Genomic DNA, 19,615 nt, shown 5'->3' with positions numbered 1-19,615 from the left:
AAGAGTTAGGGGAAGAGAGAGAGAGAGCGAGATTGACTAACTTCCCCTTGACACACTTCCAATACAAGATTATGTTTTTGAAAATGTTTCAGGTAATCAGTGTGTCCTAATTTTGGAAGCACACACATCAATATTTATGAGCTGATTATTTTAGAGGCAAATGTTGCAAACCAAGAAGTCAGTCTCTTGAAAGTAAAACCCACAATGCAGGTTCAATTCTTTGTCAAAGCAATTTCGTCTCACTTACCCTATGATATCCATGTGAAAGGCATAAATGTCACAATTTCAAATTTCTTGTCTACTACAAAATTAAAGTTGTGCTCAGTCACAAAAAAATTAAAATTGTTTTAAATATTTAAAAAAAAACTGCGATAGACCAACTGAATTAATGTCTACTTTTGTCTTTTCTTTTTTTTTATTCAGCAACCAGTTGTCTTAACAGGATCTGATCTTGTAGACTCTGCTCTTCATTGGAACTTAGACTATTTGTCAGACAACATGGCTAATACACAATTCACAGTCTATCAATCAGACAATAATTATTTCAAATATTATGAATCTAGAAAAATTCCACAACAGAAAGATTTTGTCCCACCTACAATTCAGATGCAAATGTCATTCTCAGAGTTTGTAGAGAAATTAAAAGAGGCACAATGTTCAAAAAAACAGTAAGTATTTGACTTCATTGGTGACGTTCAAAATATTTTGTAAATGCTCTATATTTTCTTTAAAAAGCATTTTTCACTGTTTTACTCCAGTTTTCCATGCTTGATGCAGTGGGTTTGTTTGTTGTTTTTATATCTTTATGTCCTGAATTCTTTCTAATGTAAGTACAAGGTCAGCACTTTTGAAAGGAGAGGAGATTGCAGTACTGAACTAGTACTTATTTTTGACCCTGGAAAGATGAAAGGCAAAGAAAACCATGGTGGAATTTGAACTTAAAGATGTAAAGAGCTGGAAGAAATGCCACTAAGCATTTTGTCTGGCATGCTAATGATTCTACTAGTTGCTGCCCTTCTTAATTAAAAATAAATGGATCTCTGTTGGGTTTTACAATGAATATTCAGACCAACTGAACCACCTGTTCATTAAATTAGCTAGTAAGTGACTGAGAATTCACTCACAAAGCTTACCCAAGAATACCACACAGTGAGATTGAAACCACAACCTTGTGATTGCGAAACAAACTGCTTAACCCTTTGGCCATACTGCATGCCCCCCCCCCCCCTGCTAACCACTCAACCAGAAAATAAGATTGAAATCTGTTTTTGTTTGTATTAGTCAGGTAAATTGGAGCAGTCATAGTTGTGTGCCTTGTTCAGGGGTTACCATGTGATGAATATAAGATCTGAACCTGTGACCATATATAGTCAGGAGTGGAGCACATTAACTTCACAGAATTGTTCCTCTTGGGATGGGGTGATGGAATTTAGAAAAACTCTATTGCACTGAAGAAATGTTTCCTTTTATATGATGCATATCTAGATAGGATTGATGAGTTTCATAACCTGAAATGGTATAGTCCATGTCAGTGTATTATGGTAGAGTCCATTCTTTCCACGCTGTACATATGTCTTGTAGGATTTCAACTCAATACTGTAAAATATGTCAATGATAATATCTTTGTGCTGCTTCCAAAATTGTGCTGTACCATCAAATAGTACAAGGGAGTCTTAACATGGACCTTTGATTTATAACTAGAAACCAGCCAATCTACTTCCAAGAAGTTTTGCATCTACCAAAATTTCACTCTCAAGACTTGTCCATGATATATAGTGGGATCAAACACGAGACCTTGAACCTATTAGAAACAGCAGCCATCTCTCCCTGACATTCTTACAAAAAGAAGTAATGTTAAAAAGGAAATACTGTGATTCTAGATACACTATATAACTAAAACTAAGATGAAGTAGTCATTGCTGAATTGCACTTGATCATATATCTGCTCAGTTGGGGCTGACCTGGTGCTAAATAGCAACAATAGCACAAATAACAAACCTAAGTATCAAGGACATAATGCTTTAGCAGTGACACAAGCTATAGACATTTCCACAAGTCAAGAACCTCTTTACAAACTTTGGGCCAAGGATCAGCAACTTCTCCAGCAACATTGCACTGTAAAAGATTATTTGTTCCACACACGATATTGAGATTATATGGATTTTATCACATTTCTAGGTAATTTGACATCAGGAAGATGTCACTGATCCACAACACCACTCTCTTTTGAAAACACAAGGATTGCATATAGGGTTCAAGCTCGCTCACTTTCCATGAACATGGTAATGCTCGCAAACACATCTTTATGGAAAGCATGATACATGTGCAAAATGTTGACTCATTGGGTATGAAAAGCACCCAAATTTACCAGCCTGTCTGTCATTCGTTTCCTGAACACAGCAAGCATGCTAAGACTGACTCGAAATCAGAGGGAGCAAGCCATTGGACGTTTCCATGCTGGTCAACATCCATGGGTCATTGCTAATGACCAAAAACTGCAGTATTTGGACAATTGAGTGGCTGAGGAAATGACACAGTGCCACAAACAGCTCGGATGATCGTCCATGCAGTGGCTGACTGAGGGTTACAACAGCACTTCAAGATCACCACCTGCAGTGACAGCACTTATAGGACAAATTCTGGAGGGCAATGGAATCAGCTAGGCAGATCATAGGGACTCACCACAGACCCATTTGTGCAGAGACAGTTTGCCGCCGGCTGAGACCTTTCAATCTGTCTTGTTGACGTCTGGCTAGGGGCCCCATCCTCACAGATCATCATTGACAGGCACATCTGCAGTGGGCTCAGAAACGTCAGAACTGGCAATATCAGCCTTGGAGGACTGTAGTCTTCTCTGACGAAAGTTGATATAGCATTTATATGGCAGGTGGCAGAGCTAGGGCTTGGAGAAGAAGGGGTGAACGTCATGCCGATGGCTGTGTGATGAAGAGAAACTCATGGAGAGGACAGAGCATCATGGTATGGGGCAAAATTGCACTCAACCAGAAACTTGGGTGGGTGGTCTTCCAAAACATTGGCCAAGGCTAGGGCAATGGAGTAATTGCTGCTCGCTATATTGACCAAGTGTTGAGACCTCATATTGTGCCATACTTTGTCCGTCATTGGAATCACATGTTCCAACATGAGAACACACATGCCTATACTGCCAGGTTGACAACAGACTTCCTCCAATGGCACAACATCCAGACACTGTCACAGCCTTCCCTAAGTCCAGACTTGAACCCCTTAGGGCACTTGTGGAACGAAATCCAAAGACAGCTAAATGACATCCGTCCAAGACAAGACTGACAACTGTGGCACAACTCATTGCAAGTTTTAACAGAGTGTGGGCTGCTGTCCTCATGGCCTTCATCAATCATTTGGTGCATTCAATGTACAGAAGGTGCCTGGTGGTAATCAATGCTAATGGTGGTCACACAAGATATTGAGTTCATCCCTTTGGATCCAGGACACTCCATCATCGCGTGACACCATGTGACGTCAATCGTGTTTCAGGAAATGACATTTTATCATTAGGAAAGAACAGTTTCTTAATTAGCAATCTTCAATCAATACTATGACTGTCTGTTAATAAACTGGTTTCTATCTAGTATGTGTACGGCGTTTCTTTTGTGGCTCAGTATATACTATTCATGGTCTATGTGAATATTATATCTTACATATAAAAATAACCACCATCACCACCTACCACATATCCATCACTGGCAATGTTTGTGTAAGCAAAAATTACATCATGATATAATGGACTATCGCAAAAACCATCAATTTCTCAATGGCCTGCTAATGTTTCAAATTTAAAACATTTTTTAGAAAAGGCCAAAGATCACGGACAATAACCAAATAACATTTTAGGCCACTGGTTCTCAACTGTTTTTTTTTGCCTGTGGACCTGTTTGATTCTTATTTTACTATGCTGAACTCCTACAGACATTTGAAGTTTAAAAAGATCCCATTATATGTTTATTATTAAATATTATTAGCAATTGTATGAAAGAAATTATTAAAATATTTTGTATATTGTAGAAGTATAATTGATTTATTGCATATGAATTTTAACAACAAAATCTTATATGGACCCCAAAGGGCCATGTGGACCCTAGTTGAGAGCCCCTGATTTAGACACTTTTGCTGAGTGGCAACCTGCTTACAAACTGTTTTCAGCATTGATTTGGCCTGAGATACAGCTTTTTGGCAGTGACACACTTTATACAAGCACACATTGGTTACATGGCATCCTTGTAATTCAATCTGTTGTAATTCTTTATTTGATGTGTAATGTATAATGGAATTCTGAAGTATGGTGTGAGTTCAATGTATCTTTGCTCTGCAACTCACAACCAAGAATAGAAGATATGCTGATAGAATCATCATCACCATCATCATTTTAATGTCCACTTTTCCATGCTTGCGCGAATCAGACAGTTTATTGAGACAGATTTTCTATAGCCATTTACTCTTTCCATTGCCAGCCCTCACCTGTTTCTGAACCAGATAATATTTTCCCCATGACCATTACATGTTTATGCAAAATATTGGAAATGAATGACACTGGTTGTACGGCAATGACACACATTCATAATTATCATGTGATGTCAAAAAAGGAGACACACACACACACACACACACTAAATGTCTTTCAATTTCAATCTACGAAATTCACCCACAAGGCTTTGGATGAACCAGAGCTATAGTAGAAGACACTTGCAGCAGGGTTGGACCCCAAACCATGTAGCTGAGAAGTAGACACCATGCAACCATACTTGCACTATATGTTGAAAGAATGGATTAGGAAAACTGGATATAAGCTGAGATATTTTAGAGGTTGCTGCCAGAGAAGAAAGAGAAAGAGAAACGAGAAAAAAAATGGTGTTAAATAGTTTGTTTACCAAAGAAATAATCCAAGAGAAGCATGCCAGCTTTCAAAATATAATTTCTATTTTATTAATATTATATTTTTGTTAATGTAATTGTGTGGTTATTAATAGAAGATTGTTGTGTCTGTTTATTGAATTATTCCAGCTGGTTATATCTGCAGCAACCTCTAACAGAAGGGGTTGGAGATAAAATTGTTCAAGACTTTGTCTCTTTCAACTGGCGGTGGATTTCTATGCAACAGAAAGAAAATAACTGGGGCCCATTATCTTCAAATTTGCTTTTGGTTGGAATGGCAGGTAAGTTGATGTTGAGAGGTTGAGCCTTTAAGTAGCTTGTACTTGAGAATTTACTGTGGAAATATATCAATATTAACAGGGCAGGTATCTAAATGCTTTCGCAAATAAACGTACTTCATTTTAGAAGCTTCAGGAAAGCAATAAGGTGATGTGCAAGCACTCTGTTCTGACTGCACTGTGTCCAATAGCAGAAATAGCTGTAAGCAATAAAGTTCATTCATAATTCTTGTTCCCTTGTCATTTATTTAATTACAATAATAAGAAAGTTAGTTTATTAAGAAAACTATTTTTACAGTAGAATTGAACACTTCATAATCACAGACTGCAATCTAGTTTCAGTTTTTGGTTGCAGCTATTTCATTTACATGTTAGGTAATGGATGAAAGACACAAAATCACATTTCTCTTCCCCTCTAACTCTGAAGCATTGTGTCAGTATCTTTATCTTTCGTTTGCTTGCATCATTGGAATGTGGCCATGCTGGGGCAACACCTAGAAGTGTTCAGTCAAACAAATTGACACCAGTACTTATTTTTTAAAACCTGGTACTTGTCCTATCTGTACTTGGCCATACTGCCAAGTTACAGAGATGTAAACAAACCAACACCTGAAATAGCAACACACATGCAGTTATATATACATATATATATATATCAGACGGGACCTTGATGAATGCCATGAGGCAGGAAAGTATACTAGTCCTTATATATTTAATACTCTATATTTCATATATTCAATAGGACATTCAATACTTCATTTCATTTTACTATCTATATTATATATTCCATATTCTATATCCCACATTAATTTTATAAGAATATAAATAAAACATAAAAAACAGACAAAGTTGGAACTCTTTTAAATAATATATTCCTCTATACACGATCATACAGAACCCTTTTTTTATATTTTTTTATTTTTATTCACACACACACACACACACACACACACACACACACACACACACACACACACACACACACACACACACACACACACATATACACACACATACATACATTGGGCTTCCACACAGTTTCCACGTACCAAATTCACTCACAAAGCATTGGTTAGCCCAGGGCTGTAGTAAAAAACACTTGCCCAAGGTGTTATGCAGTGGGACTGAACCTAAAATCATGTAATTGTGAAGTGAGCTTCTTAACCACACAGCCATGCCTGTGCCTAGAAACAGTTAATAAAGGTTTCAAATTTTGGCACAAGGCCAGCAGTTTTGGGGGAGAGGGCAAGTTGATTACATCAGCCCAGTGCTCAACTGGTACTTATTTTATCAACCCTCAAAGAATGAAAGGCAAAATCAACCGTGTCAGAATTTGAACTCAGGGTGCAAAGATAGGTGAAATGCCACTGAGCATTTAGCCCTGCATGCTAACGGTTCTACCAGTTCACCGCCTGACTATAAACAATATTAAGGATAAGAATAAAGCAGCAAGCTCGCAGAATCATTAGCACGCCGAGTGAAATGCTTACTGGTATTTTGTCTGTCTCCACGTTTTGAGTTCAAATTCCACCAAAGTCAACTTCGCCTTTCATCCTTTTGGGTTCAATAAAATAAGTACCAGTTGAGCATTGGGGTTGATGTAGTCAATTTACCCCCCCCCCCCCCGGGAAATTTCTGGCCTTGTACCAAAATTTGAAATCGGTATTAAGGATAAGAATCCGTAGAGCATCAAATCTTTATATTGTTTAGTTTCATCCTTTTATTTTCTGAGTTCCATTTCTAATATTACCATCTTTGCATTTCGTCTCTTCAAAGTCCATAAAATAAATAAGTAGCAGTAAAATACTGGAATCAATTTAGTAAATTCTTTCGGCTGCTTAGAAGGCTCCTAGTAGTTCTGTAGTTTCTGTTACGTTGGTGACATAATAATCAGTGGAGTTGATTGTCCTAAAAGCATAGTAGCAAGTGCAAAGACAAGATGTAAAAACTTCAAGGAACTACTATTACCTTGGCTGACACACAAGAATTCTGTCTCAATGAAGAGCAGATTGCATGATGTTTGTAGATAAAGTGTGGTGGTGTTTGATCGCAAAACATAAGCCCTGAATGTGAAGAATGTGTGACTGAGTGCTGGCAGGAAAATAATGAGATTTGACTTATTTATGGATGTGTAATGGGTGGAATTCTGTTTTAAGCAAACCTCTCATAACTTTTTTATTTTTTGGAATTTTCAAAATTTTTTTTCGAATTTGTGTTCTAAACATGAGAATTCATACAATTATGCAAAAACCAAATTAAAATTTTTGATGTATGATTTAAGGGATATTTAGCTGTTATTTTTAGCACATCTCATGACCACCTCATACCTTCCTCATTTGTTTGTCAGTCTGACATACTCTTTTACTCTTTTACTTGTTTCAGTCATTTGACTGTAGCCATGCTGGAGCACCGCCTTTAGTCGAGCAAATCAACCCCAGGACTTATACTTTGTAAGCCTAGTACTTATTCTATCGGCCTCTTTTGCCAAACCGCTAAGTTACGGGGACGTAAACACCGGCATCGGTTGTCAAGCGATGTTGGGAGGGACAAACACAGACACGCAAACATATACACACACATACATACATATATATATATATATATATATACATATATACGACGGGCTTCTTTCAGTTTCCATCTACCAAATCCACTCACAAGGCTTTGGTTGGCCCGAGACTATAGTAGAGGACACTTGCCCAAGGTGCCACGCAGTGGGACTGAACTCGGAACCATGTGGTTGGTAAGCAAGCTACTTACCACACAGCCACTCCTATGCCTATATTGAAGTTTTACAATATCTTTCTCCCCATAAACACATTTAATGGTCTATTACTGGGATTTGAGCCAAAATTTGGACTGTCCATATTTTTAAACTGTGATTTAAAAAATTCTAAAAATTAAAAAATTTTTTTTTCATAATCATGTGTGTGTAAAACACAAATTTGCAAATATTTTCTGAAAATTCCAAAAATATGAAAAGAAGAGGGGATTATATGAGGTGCTTAAAGCAGAATTCTGCTCTGTAGTGTTAGTGTGCATGAATCATAGAGCACAAATGAACTGACTGAAAACTGGGTCAGCTGCTATGTACAAAAGAGAGAAAACTGTATTGGCAAGGGTATGGACATGTGATGCATATGGAGGATGACTGATGAAGAAGTACCAAGGAATCCAGTTGGAAGGAGTTTGCTGAAGGAGAATGATACCAAGGAAGACAAAGGAAGAAATAGTGATGACTGACCTTAAGATTCTGAACGTTACAAAGGAAATGAGACGGAACCACAACAAGGGGCAACATGCTGTGTTGGAGAAATCCATTCTAATCCATGCAAGCATGGAAAAATAGACGTAAAATGATGATTATGTTAAATTGTTCTTATCAACTGAAATCATGACCAGGAAGGATATCCAATCTGTAAAATGTCTCCTAAAAGAATCTGCAAATCATCAAATTTATGTAGCCTATATTTATGGATGTAAAAATATCGATAAATGTTAGAATGCAATCATATGAAATATTTTTGTGTTGTTTTACTTTGCCAGGTAACATAACACCAGTTCATTATGATGAACAACAAAATTTCTTCGCTCAACTCAGAGGTGTCAAACGATGTCTTCTCTTCGCTCCTGACCAGTTCAAAAGTTTGTACCCATTCCCAGTTTACCATCCACATGACCGACAGAGTCAGGTTAGTTGTCTCATTGTTTTGTTGTTACTAAGTTCTGATGGGAAATCAGTGAATCCTGTAATGTGGTGTTACTTTTTGGCAAACTACAATTAGAAATGAATGAAATATGTTTGATTTGTGTAATATTAGTTAATCTTACTCATAAACTTAGGGCAGTGAGCTGGCAGAATTGTTAACAAAATGCTTAGTGGCATTTTGTTCGTCTTCATGTGTTAAGTTCAAATTCTGCTGAGGTCAACTTTGCTTTCATCCTTTTGAAGTCAATAACATAAGTACCAGTTAGACTCTGGGGTCAATGTAATTGACTTCTCCCCTCCTTCAGAATTGCTGGCTTGTGCCAAAATTTGAAACCAATCTTACACATTTAATATCATATTGCTGATGTGAATTGAATGGTGTAACTTCAAAGTGTCACTTTTGAGAAAAGCACAATTTCAAGTTAGGTGTGGAAATTATTTTAACTAAGAAAAATTACCTGTACATCTGCTTTCACTCGACATCTTCAGGCATTTTTGAAGACATAATAAATGAATACTAAGATCTTTTCAAACCAGCTCCAAATGATAACCTTTCACAAGGCACAAGCACACAGTATGTTGTACAGCTGAAACATCTAGGCTGGTTTACTAACCACGTCCACCTACATGTTTGACTAAAGTTCTGCCCATTGGCCCTCTATTTGTGCTATGTCTTCACTCATTATATTCTACCACTTCTGCAATAAATCAGTTTTAGACCACTCCCTTTACCTCACTCCCCACTGTTGTATCTCCATATCTTTGTTCTTCAGACACAGACCTTGAGAATGCCAAGAGTTTGTGTGTTCCCTCCAGCTACTGACTGGCAACAATTTATATTCTTTTTTTCTTGCCAGGTTTGCATCACTATCATATTTCTGACATCCGTTTTCTTATGTTGCCATAGATAAGACAACCCTGTACTACCACCACTCCTCTCAATCCAATGTCATCTTGTCTCTGAGGCTAAACCTCCTGAGATACAATCTTCTTCAGTCGTTCTTCAAAGTTGGTAAATACATATGTACTTCCACTGTCTGCATTCAGTATGTTCCATCCAGTGAAAGTTATCCATTTTGTTATCCAGTATAGCCATATCTCTTGCATACATTAGTATCTCTTGCATACATTCGTATCTCTTGCATACATTAGTATCTCTTGCATACATTAGCTGATGTCCTTAAATCTGCTACACACTTCTTCACTTCATCTGTTTTCTGTCTTTCATTATCACCATTATCATGTAGCATCCAGTTTCCATGCTCATATGGGTAAGACATCTTGACAGGGGTTGGTAAGCTGGAAAATTGCACCATCATCATCATCATCATCATCGTTTAACGTCCGCTTTCCATGCTAGCATGGGTTGGGCGATTTGACTGAGGACTGGTGAAACCCGATGGCTACACCAGGCTCCAATCTGATTTGGCAGAGTTTCTACAGCTGGATGCCCTTCCTAACGCCAACCACCCCGAGAGTGTAGTGGGTGCTTTTACGTGCCACCAGCACGAAGGCCAGTCAGGCGGTACTGGCAACAGCCACACTCAAAATGGTGTATTTTACGTGCCACCCACACAAGAGCCAGTCCAGGAGCACTGGCAACGATCTTGCTAAATGTTATATATCTCACAACCCCTTTCTTTTCAGCTTTTATAGATCTGCATTAAATACAGAGGATCTACAAAACCCATTTCTCTTCAGCTTCTGTAGATATTTTACATTAAACACCAATATCTCTCTACCAACTAATATCCTACTTCTTCCATATTCTTCACACAATATGCCATTTCTACAAAAATTGAAACCTTAACGTTCTTAGTTTTGATATGTCATATACAAGCTAGATAATAGTAATGGTGGTGATGGGAAAATATTTTATGAAATAATCTACACTCTCAGAGTGGTTGGCGTTAGGAAGGGCATCCAGCTGTAGAAACTCTGCCAAATCAGATTGGAGCCTGGTGTAGCCATCTGGTTCACCAGTCCTCAGTCAAATCGTCCAACCCATGCTAGCATGGAAAGCGGACGTTAAACGATGATGATGATGATGATGATGAATTGAGTTTTCAGTCCTTGTTAATTTATTTCATCTTTAAATTTGAAGATAATTCTAATGTGATTATTTATTTATTTGTACATAGGTGAACTTGGAGAATCCAAATTTAGAAAAATTTCCCAAAGTTCTAGAATTAAAAGGATTTGAAGCTACACTACATCCTGGTGATGTGTTATATATTCCTATATATTGGTATGTGTTTCACTTCCCATTTTATTTTGCCATTTCCTTCATAATAAAACAATATTTATCACCATTGCAGAACTTTTACAACTTCACTGTTTCTTTTCTTTTTAATTTATTTTTATTAATTTTTTTTTACTATTGGATATATATCTTGCTAGAGTTAATAACATTGTGTAACAAAATTTTAATTCATTTGTTTTCACTTTGGTCAATAAGTGTTATTTCCTATTTGTTTCTATCTAGAAATGAAAGGAAATGACCACTATTCCCTTCAAACTTTGCTTTTGTGACTTGGACATCAATGTTTTGAAACTAACCTATTTCCTGAAAGTTATAAAGAAAGGTATATATATGATCGGAATGTTAAAAAGAAAAAAAATAGGGGTGATATTGCAAGTGAACATAAAATAAAATTGTAAAAAGCAGAAGTGATCCGAAACTGTTTTATGTGGCTGATGAGCTGAAAGTGTAATGGGCAGATTTGTTTTGGTGAAAAACAAAACAAACTCAAATACAAATTGTTTACATATTCATCAAAGCTGAACTTAAGTTACAAATCCCTATCTTTCCCTAGTTTTCAGAATTTAACCCTTTCATTACCAACCTGACTGAAACTGCTTCTGGCTCTGTAGTACAAATGTCTTGTTTTCATAAGTTTTGAATTAAAATCTTCCACCAAACCTTAGTCATAATTTATGTTCCTAACACTAGATTAATGATAACTAAGTTATTTTACTAAATTCTTTGTTATATTTAAAATAATTGAAAGAAACACAGAGCATCTCAAAATAAATAGAGTAACGAAAGGGTTAATGAAAAAAATAAACCCACAAACATTTTTAGCTTTTACTGTATACTTTGGTGAAAATGCATGGCATAGTGATTCGGATGTTGGGTTTATGATTGTGAGATAGTGGTTTTGGTTCTTGGATCAGGCTATGCATTGTGTTCTTGACTGAAACACTTAATTTCATGGTGCTCCACTCAGCTGGTAAATGAGTGATCCTGTGACAGGCCAGCATCCCACCCACAGTCTACATCAGAGAAACCAGGAAACCAACCTTATGCTCCTTATGAAGTAATGTGGGCTCGCCATAACTGTCCACTTTTGGCCCTCATACCTTACATTTGAATGTCATGTGGTGAATAAATCCAAACAATGTTAGCTGACATTATTTACATTATTTACATTTGATGGATATTTGTCCTCATCTTGTTTGTTGTTAACACAACGTTTCAGCTGATATACCCTCCAGCCTTCATCAGGTGTCTTGAGGAAATTTCGAGCCTGTGTTCTCATTCCTTAGGTATTTTTCGATGTTGTTGTTGTTGTTGCTGTTGCTGCTGCTGCTGCTGCTGTCGTTGTTGTTGTTGTTCAGGTCACTGCCTGGAATCGAACTCAAAATCTTGGGGTTAAGACTGCGGGTTACTAACCCCAAGATTCCAAGTTCGATTCCAGGCAGTGACCTGAATAATAATAATAATAATAATAATAACAACAACATCATTGAAAAATACCTTAGGAATGAGAACCCAGGTTTGAAATTTCCCCAAGACACCTGATGAAGGCTGGAGGGTAAATCAGCCGAAACAGTGTGTTAACAACAAACAAGATGAGGACAAATATCCGTCAAATGTAAATAATGTACATAATTCCTCATCTCTTAAATATAGAAATGTTAGCTGAGTTGTTACATACCACTTGTCATCGCTAGAAACAACAGCCAAATCTCTTAAATCACACCCTACCATCTTGGAAAAAGGGAAGGACACATTAGATGAGGTAATTCTAGATAAAACTATACCTGATGAAAAGATGGGATGCTTCAGACTGGAATGCCTTTGTTCTTGTGTATGCACTTGTTCAGGAACACACGCAAGAAGCTTAATGCAGCCAACTTCAACTGAATATTATATCCCCCCACACACATTCTGTGCTTTGTTTTTAACATGTTGTATTGTGCGAAATGAACATGAAAGGGAGCTGTATAAAAATGCAGTACTTTGCTGAAAAGAAAAATTATATAAAATAAAGTTAAGGCAATATTTTTGTTGTTTTGGCAATCATAAATTTAAGACCTATGAACTTTCTGTATATATTTCTGGTTTTGAGATCTCTGACCGTTAAACGCTGAGTGGTTTAAAATAAAATGATGAGATTGGTGCAAATACACATTTCTTGGACTTCTTCCTTCTCAAGATTGTACCCAAAATATAAAGGCTTTCTGTAAAGCTTTCTGCATTGTTAGAAGTTTCCTTTATTTTCCTTTTCTTTCATTTTCTCATTCTTTGTAATGTTTTTTTGTTTCCTTTATTTTGGCTCAGGTGGCACCAGATTGAATCATTACCCCAAAAGGGTGTAACCATATCAATCAATTTTTGGTATAAAGTAAGAGTAAGTATAGCGTTTTATATATTTATTATCACTTTTATATTAACTTTCTTTTATTCTTTTATTTGTTTCAGTCATTTGGCTGCGGCCATGCTGGAGCAATGCCTTGAAGGGTTTTTAGTCAAACAAGTATTAAATTTTTTTTTTATTACTGCTTTCACAGATTCCTGTGACTCACTGTCTCCATCCAATTCCATTATTCACTGTCTCCATCCAATTCCATTATTCACTGTCTCCATCCAATTCCATTATTCATTCTCTCCATCCAATTCCATTATTCACTGTCTCCATCCAGTTCCAGCGGCGAGCTGGCAAAAACGCTAGCACGCCGGGCGAAATGCTTAGCGGTATTTCGTCTGTCTTTATGTTCTGAGTTCAAATTCCACTAAGGTTAACTTTGCCTTTCATCTTTTCATGGTCAATAAATTAAGTACCAGTTGCGTACTGGGGTTGATCTAATCAACTGGCCCCCTCCCCAAAAATTACAGGCCTTGTGCCTAGAGTAGAAAAGATTATTATGAATTTGAATTGGGAGATTGAGTCATAGTGATTACACAACCATGGATGCCACCCTAATGAATGTGTTGCAGTTACTCTCTTGGTAGAGCTTGATGATCTCGACCATTGATCTTCGAGGATTCCTCTGCTTTGCACCAAAGTAAGAAGCACCTTTCGTTTAGTTGAGTTCTTCCACTATCTCTTCACAATCTGCCATGCTGCAGTCCCATGACCTCACTGTATTACTGGCAGGGTGGCTGAACAGATGTTGTGCCTTGCCAAAGGGCAGCCCATAATTGTGCAGGGCACAGTCGTCACTCCGTGTAGTATTTTCAAAATGTCCGTATAGGTGCAGGCATGGCTGTGTGGTAAGAAGCTTACTTCTCAATCACATGGTTCTGAGTTCAGTTCCACTGTGTGGCACTTTGGGCAAGTGTTTTCTACTATAACCTCAGGCCAACCAAAGCCTTGTGAGTGGATTTGGTAGACTGAAACTGAAAGAAGCCCGTCTTATATATATATATATATATATATATATATATACTATTGGACGGATTGGGGCTATAGTAGAAGACATTTGCCCAAGGGGTTACAAAGTGGGACTGAACCCAAAGCCATGTGGATGCAAAACGATCTTCTTAACTACACAGCGATGCCTTTCACCTATCTGTCCCTTCATAAATACTTTACAGTCAGTATTTTTGAGGACCTTTTACCTATGGACCTCTTTGATTACTTTTCTGTTTTGGTGGAATCCCATAACCATTTGATGTTTAAAATCTGATTTTATAAGTATTTCTTTCAAAATTCCTATTTTGCTTTTCACACATCAACTTCTGTAGGTTGAACTACGTAAAATGTTAGAGAAAGAAATCTCACTGTTTCTTACAATAAATACATCTAAAGCAAAATTTTTCCCTTTAGTATTTACCCCAGCCATATCCAGCCCAGATATTATTCTACCTGTTTTATGTTCAAACCAGCCAGATCCAGCCTCTCAAACCTATCCGATGATGTCATTCTAAAAATAAGCAATCGCATCATCAAAATCTCAAAGCTATAAGATAATGCATGATTAATTAAAAATAGTGTGATTAAATGAGCATTACATTTGATATAGTAATCTGAATACTAAATGGTTAAAATATTATTGTGGGTCCCCGACCTACTATTATGCTTGCATGGACCTCTAAAAATCTAATATGGACCCTGTTTAAAATGAGTCATTTAAGGAAAAAAGTAGTGTGGATCAGGTGTGCTGTTGGCAAATTTCAGGAAGCATGGATGTATTGAATGATGTAGTATCCCTACAGGTAGTTAATCCCATGCTTCAGCAAGTGTGAAAAAATGGGCATCAGCCAGCCCAAAGGTTGGGGTGGGCTGCACCTGCCTGCCTCAGTTGCTATGGCATTGAGGTAGATCTGGCCACCCCCTGTTAACAAGGACAAAACCCGGATTTAAAACACTGGATGATGATGATGATGATGATGGATGCTGTGCAGTCCTTATGAGAAGGGAAGACTGTTTTTGTTAGTTTAATAATTATCATTTACACAAGAAGGTAAAAATTAGTTAAGATGTTGTTCTGCTTTGATAAATTCTTTCTGTGGAAAAGTTACCATTTCTTGTTACCTGATTATTTCTTAAGACACAGTAATGATTAATACTTTCATTGACATAGTCTGTTTCTGGAACTTCACACTATATACACGGAAATATAATTTTTTTGCATTTTTACAATATTTTATAATTAAACTTTAATATTTAGCACTCATTAAGGTGGCGGACTGGCAAAATTGTTAGAACAATGGGCAAAATGCTTAGCAGCATTTTGTCTGTCTTCACGTTATGAGTTCAAATTCCACCAAGGTTATCCTTTCAGGGTTAATAAAATAAGTACCAGTTCGACACTGGTGGTCAGTGCAATCAATTTATCCCCCAGCTTCCTGAATTTGCTGGCCCTATGCCAAAATTTGAAATCAGTATTTAGCACTCATGTTATCTAAATATCCTCAAGACCATATTGAACAGACAGGATAAAAAATATTTCCTCAAATTTTGAAAATGTACCATCACCGGTGGTGCATATGGTGGTTGTGTGGAATTTGTGTAGAATCACCAGTGGTACATGTGGCAGTGAACGTGTTAAGTATATTTTTTTAAATGTATTTTTATAAAATTCTTTGAATTGTTTTGTAGAATTCATGTCAGCAAACAGTCACATATCCATTGGCAGCTTCTCAGAAGATTGCCATCATGAGAAACATAGAGAAAATGGTAACAGATGCTCTTGGAGATATAAATGAGGTAAGTTCTTCTTGATACACTATTATACAAATATTGTCAAAAGTAAAAATCATCATCATCATTATCACCATCGTCATTGCCACCACCACCACCACCACCACCACCACCATCAATATCATCAATGTTTTAATATTTATTTTCTCATGCAAAGCAGCTAGCTATCAGAATCATAGCATGCTGGGCAAAATGCTTTGTTCCGAGTTCTAATTCCACTGAGGTTGATTTTGTCTTTCATCATTTTAGAGTTGATAAAATAAGTACCAGTTGAGCATGGGGGTTGATGTAATTGACTAAACCCCAACTCCCAGAAATTGCTGGCCTTGTGCCAAAATTTGAAATCAGTATTTACTTTCTCATGCTGTCTTGTGTTAAAGGGGTCTCCATTTACCTTGATATTGTGTCATTCTGTTATGAAAAGTAGGTTATGGACAAAAATTCCCTTCCAAGGACATCTGGTCCTGAATTAGAACACTCTCAAGACACTGAACCTTTTTGAGGAGATGACAGTTCTCAGTCAAATCGTCCAACCCATGCTAGCATGGAAAGCGGACGTTAAACGACGATGATGATATATATATATATATATATATATATATATATATATATATTATTAATTTGCCTGTATGGCTGGTATGCACTTGCCGCTAGTGATGGTATTATATTTACTTATACATATATATTATATATATATATATATATATTATTCTGTTGTGTCTGGGGAGAGTCATTTTCTTTTTTGTGCCTTACGAAATATATATATATATATATAATATCAGGGATAAAAATCCAAATTTACAGGTAAAAACTCAATTAAATTCAATTTATCAAAGATTAAAATTAAATTAAGTTTCACAGTATATAATATATAAATATATAATTTAGAGAAAAGAACCAAAGTTCATGAACTCATCCATGAAAATCCACACTCACATATAGAAAAATTTAATAAGTAAATACACTAAAAAGAACTATAATAAAATGATTATTACTTTGTATTTTATTATAGTTCTTTTTAGTGTATTTACTTATTAAATTTTTCTATATGTGACTGGATTTTCATGGATGAATTCAGGAACTTTGGTTCTTTTCTCTAAATTATATATATATATATATGTGCGTGTGTGTACATATGTGTATGTGTAACCAACATATTAGTCTGGCCTCTATCCTTTGACCTGTCCAGCATGTGAAGCCTTACCAGGAACTTGATCTCCTCTGGCATAGCTCTCAGGGTCATTGAGACACACAATGCCACCAAATTGCAACACGGCTATCTTTAATATCTTTACCATGATACAACTGCAGTTTTGTCTCGCCAATGTAACTTGTGAAACATTATCTTTTTTGCAGGTTGCTCCATTTATGAGAACAATGGTCCTTGGAAGGTATACTTAGCCTGACTAACCAAGAAGAAATGAAACCCAAGAATCATTCAAAACAGGAGGACTGGAATTTTGAATGAATGCTATTTAATATGCAAATATCTTGTCTGACTGTTAACTTCAGAACTGGTTTGCACTCCAATATCAACATTTTGGATTCATCATACTGTATTGTTTAAAATATATATGTATATGAGTATAAATGTGTCATATATATGTGTATATAAGTATGTACATATGTTTTATATATATATATGTATGTGTGTGTGTGTATATACATATAAATATTTGTATTTATCTGTGTACATATATGTGTGTATGTAACCAATATTGGCTCTGACCTTGGTTAATGCAATAGCACAAACTGGTATATAATAATATACATGTTAAGATGTACATACACTCACACACACACACACAAAGATTTTATCTTATGCCTGAAATCAGAGACATATTTCTAACTTGTTCTTTCAGCAATAAAATCTGTATTTCAAGTTGTCTGTGTTTAATATCCTTCTTTACTGTACTTCTATATAAAACTGGCCAAAGAAAATAATAAAAAGAAAATATAAAGAAAAAACTTCTATTTTGCAAGTTAAACCTGTTCTTAGGGATATTCGGGATGGTGATTCCAAATATACTAGCAGCTGATTAATGAGTTCACTAACAATTACCTAAAACAATGTAGTAAGTTATAAATATATTTCTTAAACATTCAATCTGCATATTTGTTACAGAAGAAAATTACATGAGACTTTTGTGCACAATTGCAAGCATGACTCTGTGGTTAAGAAGCTTGCTTTCCAACTGCATGGTTCCAGGTTCAGTCTTACTGTGTGACACCTTGGGCAAGTGTCTTCTATTATAGCCCTGAGCTGACCAAAGCTTTGTGAGTAGATTTGGTCAGTGGAAACTGAAAGAAGCCTGTCATATGGAACAAAGTATTGATGGCTAATCTCAAAACAATGAGCCTTAGAAAGATGACAGAGATATGTGGCACATTGCTGTACCCAAGAAGACCCACTCACAACAGAATTGAGATCCTAAAATCAAGGTGTCACGTCAAAAGCATTGGCGTGGGTGCTGGTGCCATGTAGAAAAGCATCCAGCACACTCTGTAAAGTGGTAGGTGTTAGGAAGGGCATCTAGTTGTAGAAACCAAACCAAAACAGACTATGGAATCTGGTGTGGCCCCTGGCCTTGCCAGTTCCTGTCAATCTGTCCACTCCTTGCCAGCATGGAAAATGGATGTTGATGATGATATATTGCCTTAATTGGAAACAGGTAAAGGTTGGTAACAGGAAAGGTATCTGGTTGTAGAAAATCTTTCTCAATAAAATCTGATTCAGGCATGTATGGAAAACTAGATGTTAAAATGATGATTGACTTCTAAAATTTAGAGGCCACTTTGACCATTTCTTTAGTATCAGAATATATGGAAAAAAAGTGTGTTTAGTCAGGTTTATTACATTTACTCATATAAAATACATTGAGAAAATTAAAGTATCCTAAATCAGGGGTTTTCAAACTTTTTGACTTGCGGACCCCTTTATATTTTAGGCTTTATAAACGCTTATGAAATTTATACATAAATATTTGCTTAAAATAACATATTTTTACATTTATTTATTTAACTATTTAACAAATAGGTTTATTGTCAATTAAAAGATTTCGATTAAAAAACATATATAAAATCAAATTGCCCATAAAAAGTATTTGCTGTCCACTGTCTTGTCCTTGCGGACCCCCTGTGGTCCACGGACCACAGTTTGTAAACCCCTGTCCTAAATGAAACAAAGCAAATTTGACTGTGACTTGTGAATTTTACCAATGTCTAATCTTATTGAGTTATTAAATAACAAGCCAGTCAGTCAGTTCAATCCTCATTGGAAACTA

General features: G+C 36.3%; 1 protein-coding gene across 1 annotated transcript in view; it reads left to right on the top strand.

Annotated features, from left to right (window-relative positions):
- LOC106870719 (hypoxia-inducible factor 1-alpha inhibitor) overlaps positions 1 to 18,213 on the top strand; it is a 41,677-nt gene extending 23,464 nt beyond the window's left edge. The window contains exons 2-8 of the mRNA XM_014916887.3: positions 424 to 668; positions 5,041 to 5,192; positions 8,736 to 8,881; positions 11,040 to 11,146; positions 13,466 to 13,535; positions 16,230 to 16,337; positions 17,688 to 18,213. Coding sequence (XP_014772373.1) covers positions 424 to 668; positions 5,041 to 5,192; positions 8,736 to 8,881; positions 11,040 to 11,146; positions 13,466 to 13,535; positions 16,230 to 16,337; positions 17,688 to 17,732 — 873 coding nt within the window. The 3' untranslated portion in view covers positions 17,733 to 18,213. The remainder of the gene's footprint in view (positions 1 to 423; positions 669 to 5,040; positions 5,193 to 8,735; positions 8,882 to 11,039; positions 11,147 to 13,465; positions 13,536 to 16,229; positions 16,338 to 17,687) is intronic.
- The last annotated feature ends 1,402 nt before the right edge of the window (positions 18,214 to 19,615 follow it).

The sequence above is a fragment of the Octopus bimaculoides genome, chromosome 16 (assembly GCF_046866305.1).
Source record: "Octopus bimaculoides isolate indiv1 chromosome 16, ASM4686630v1, whole genome shotgun sequence".
NCBI lineage: Eukaryota > Metazoa > Mollusca > Cephalopoda > Octopoda > Octopodidae > Octopus > Octopus bimaculoides.
This window is presented reverse-complemented; position numbering and strand designations above follow the sequence as displayed.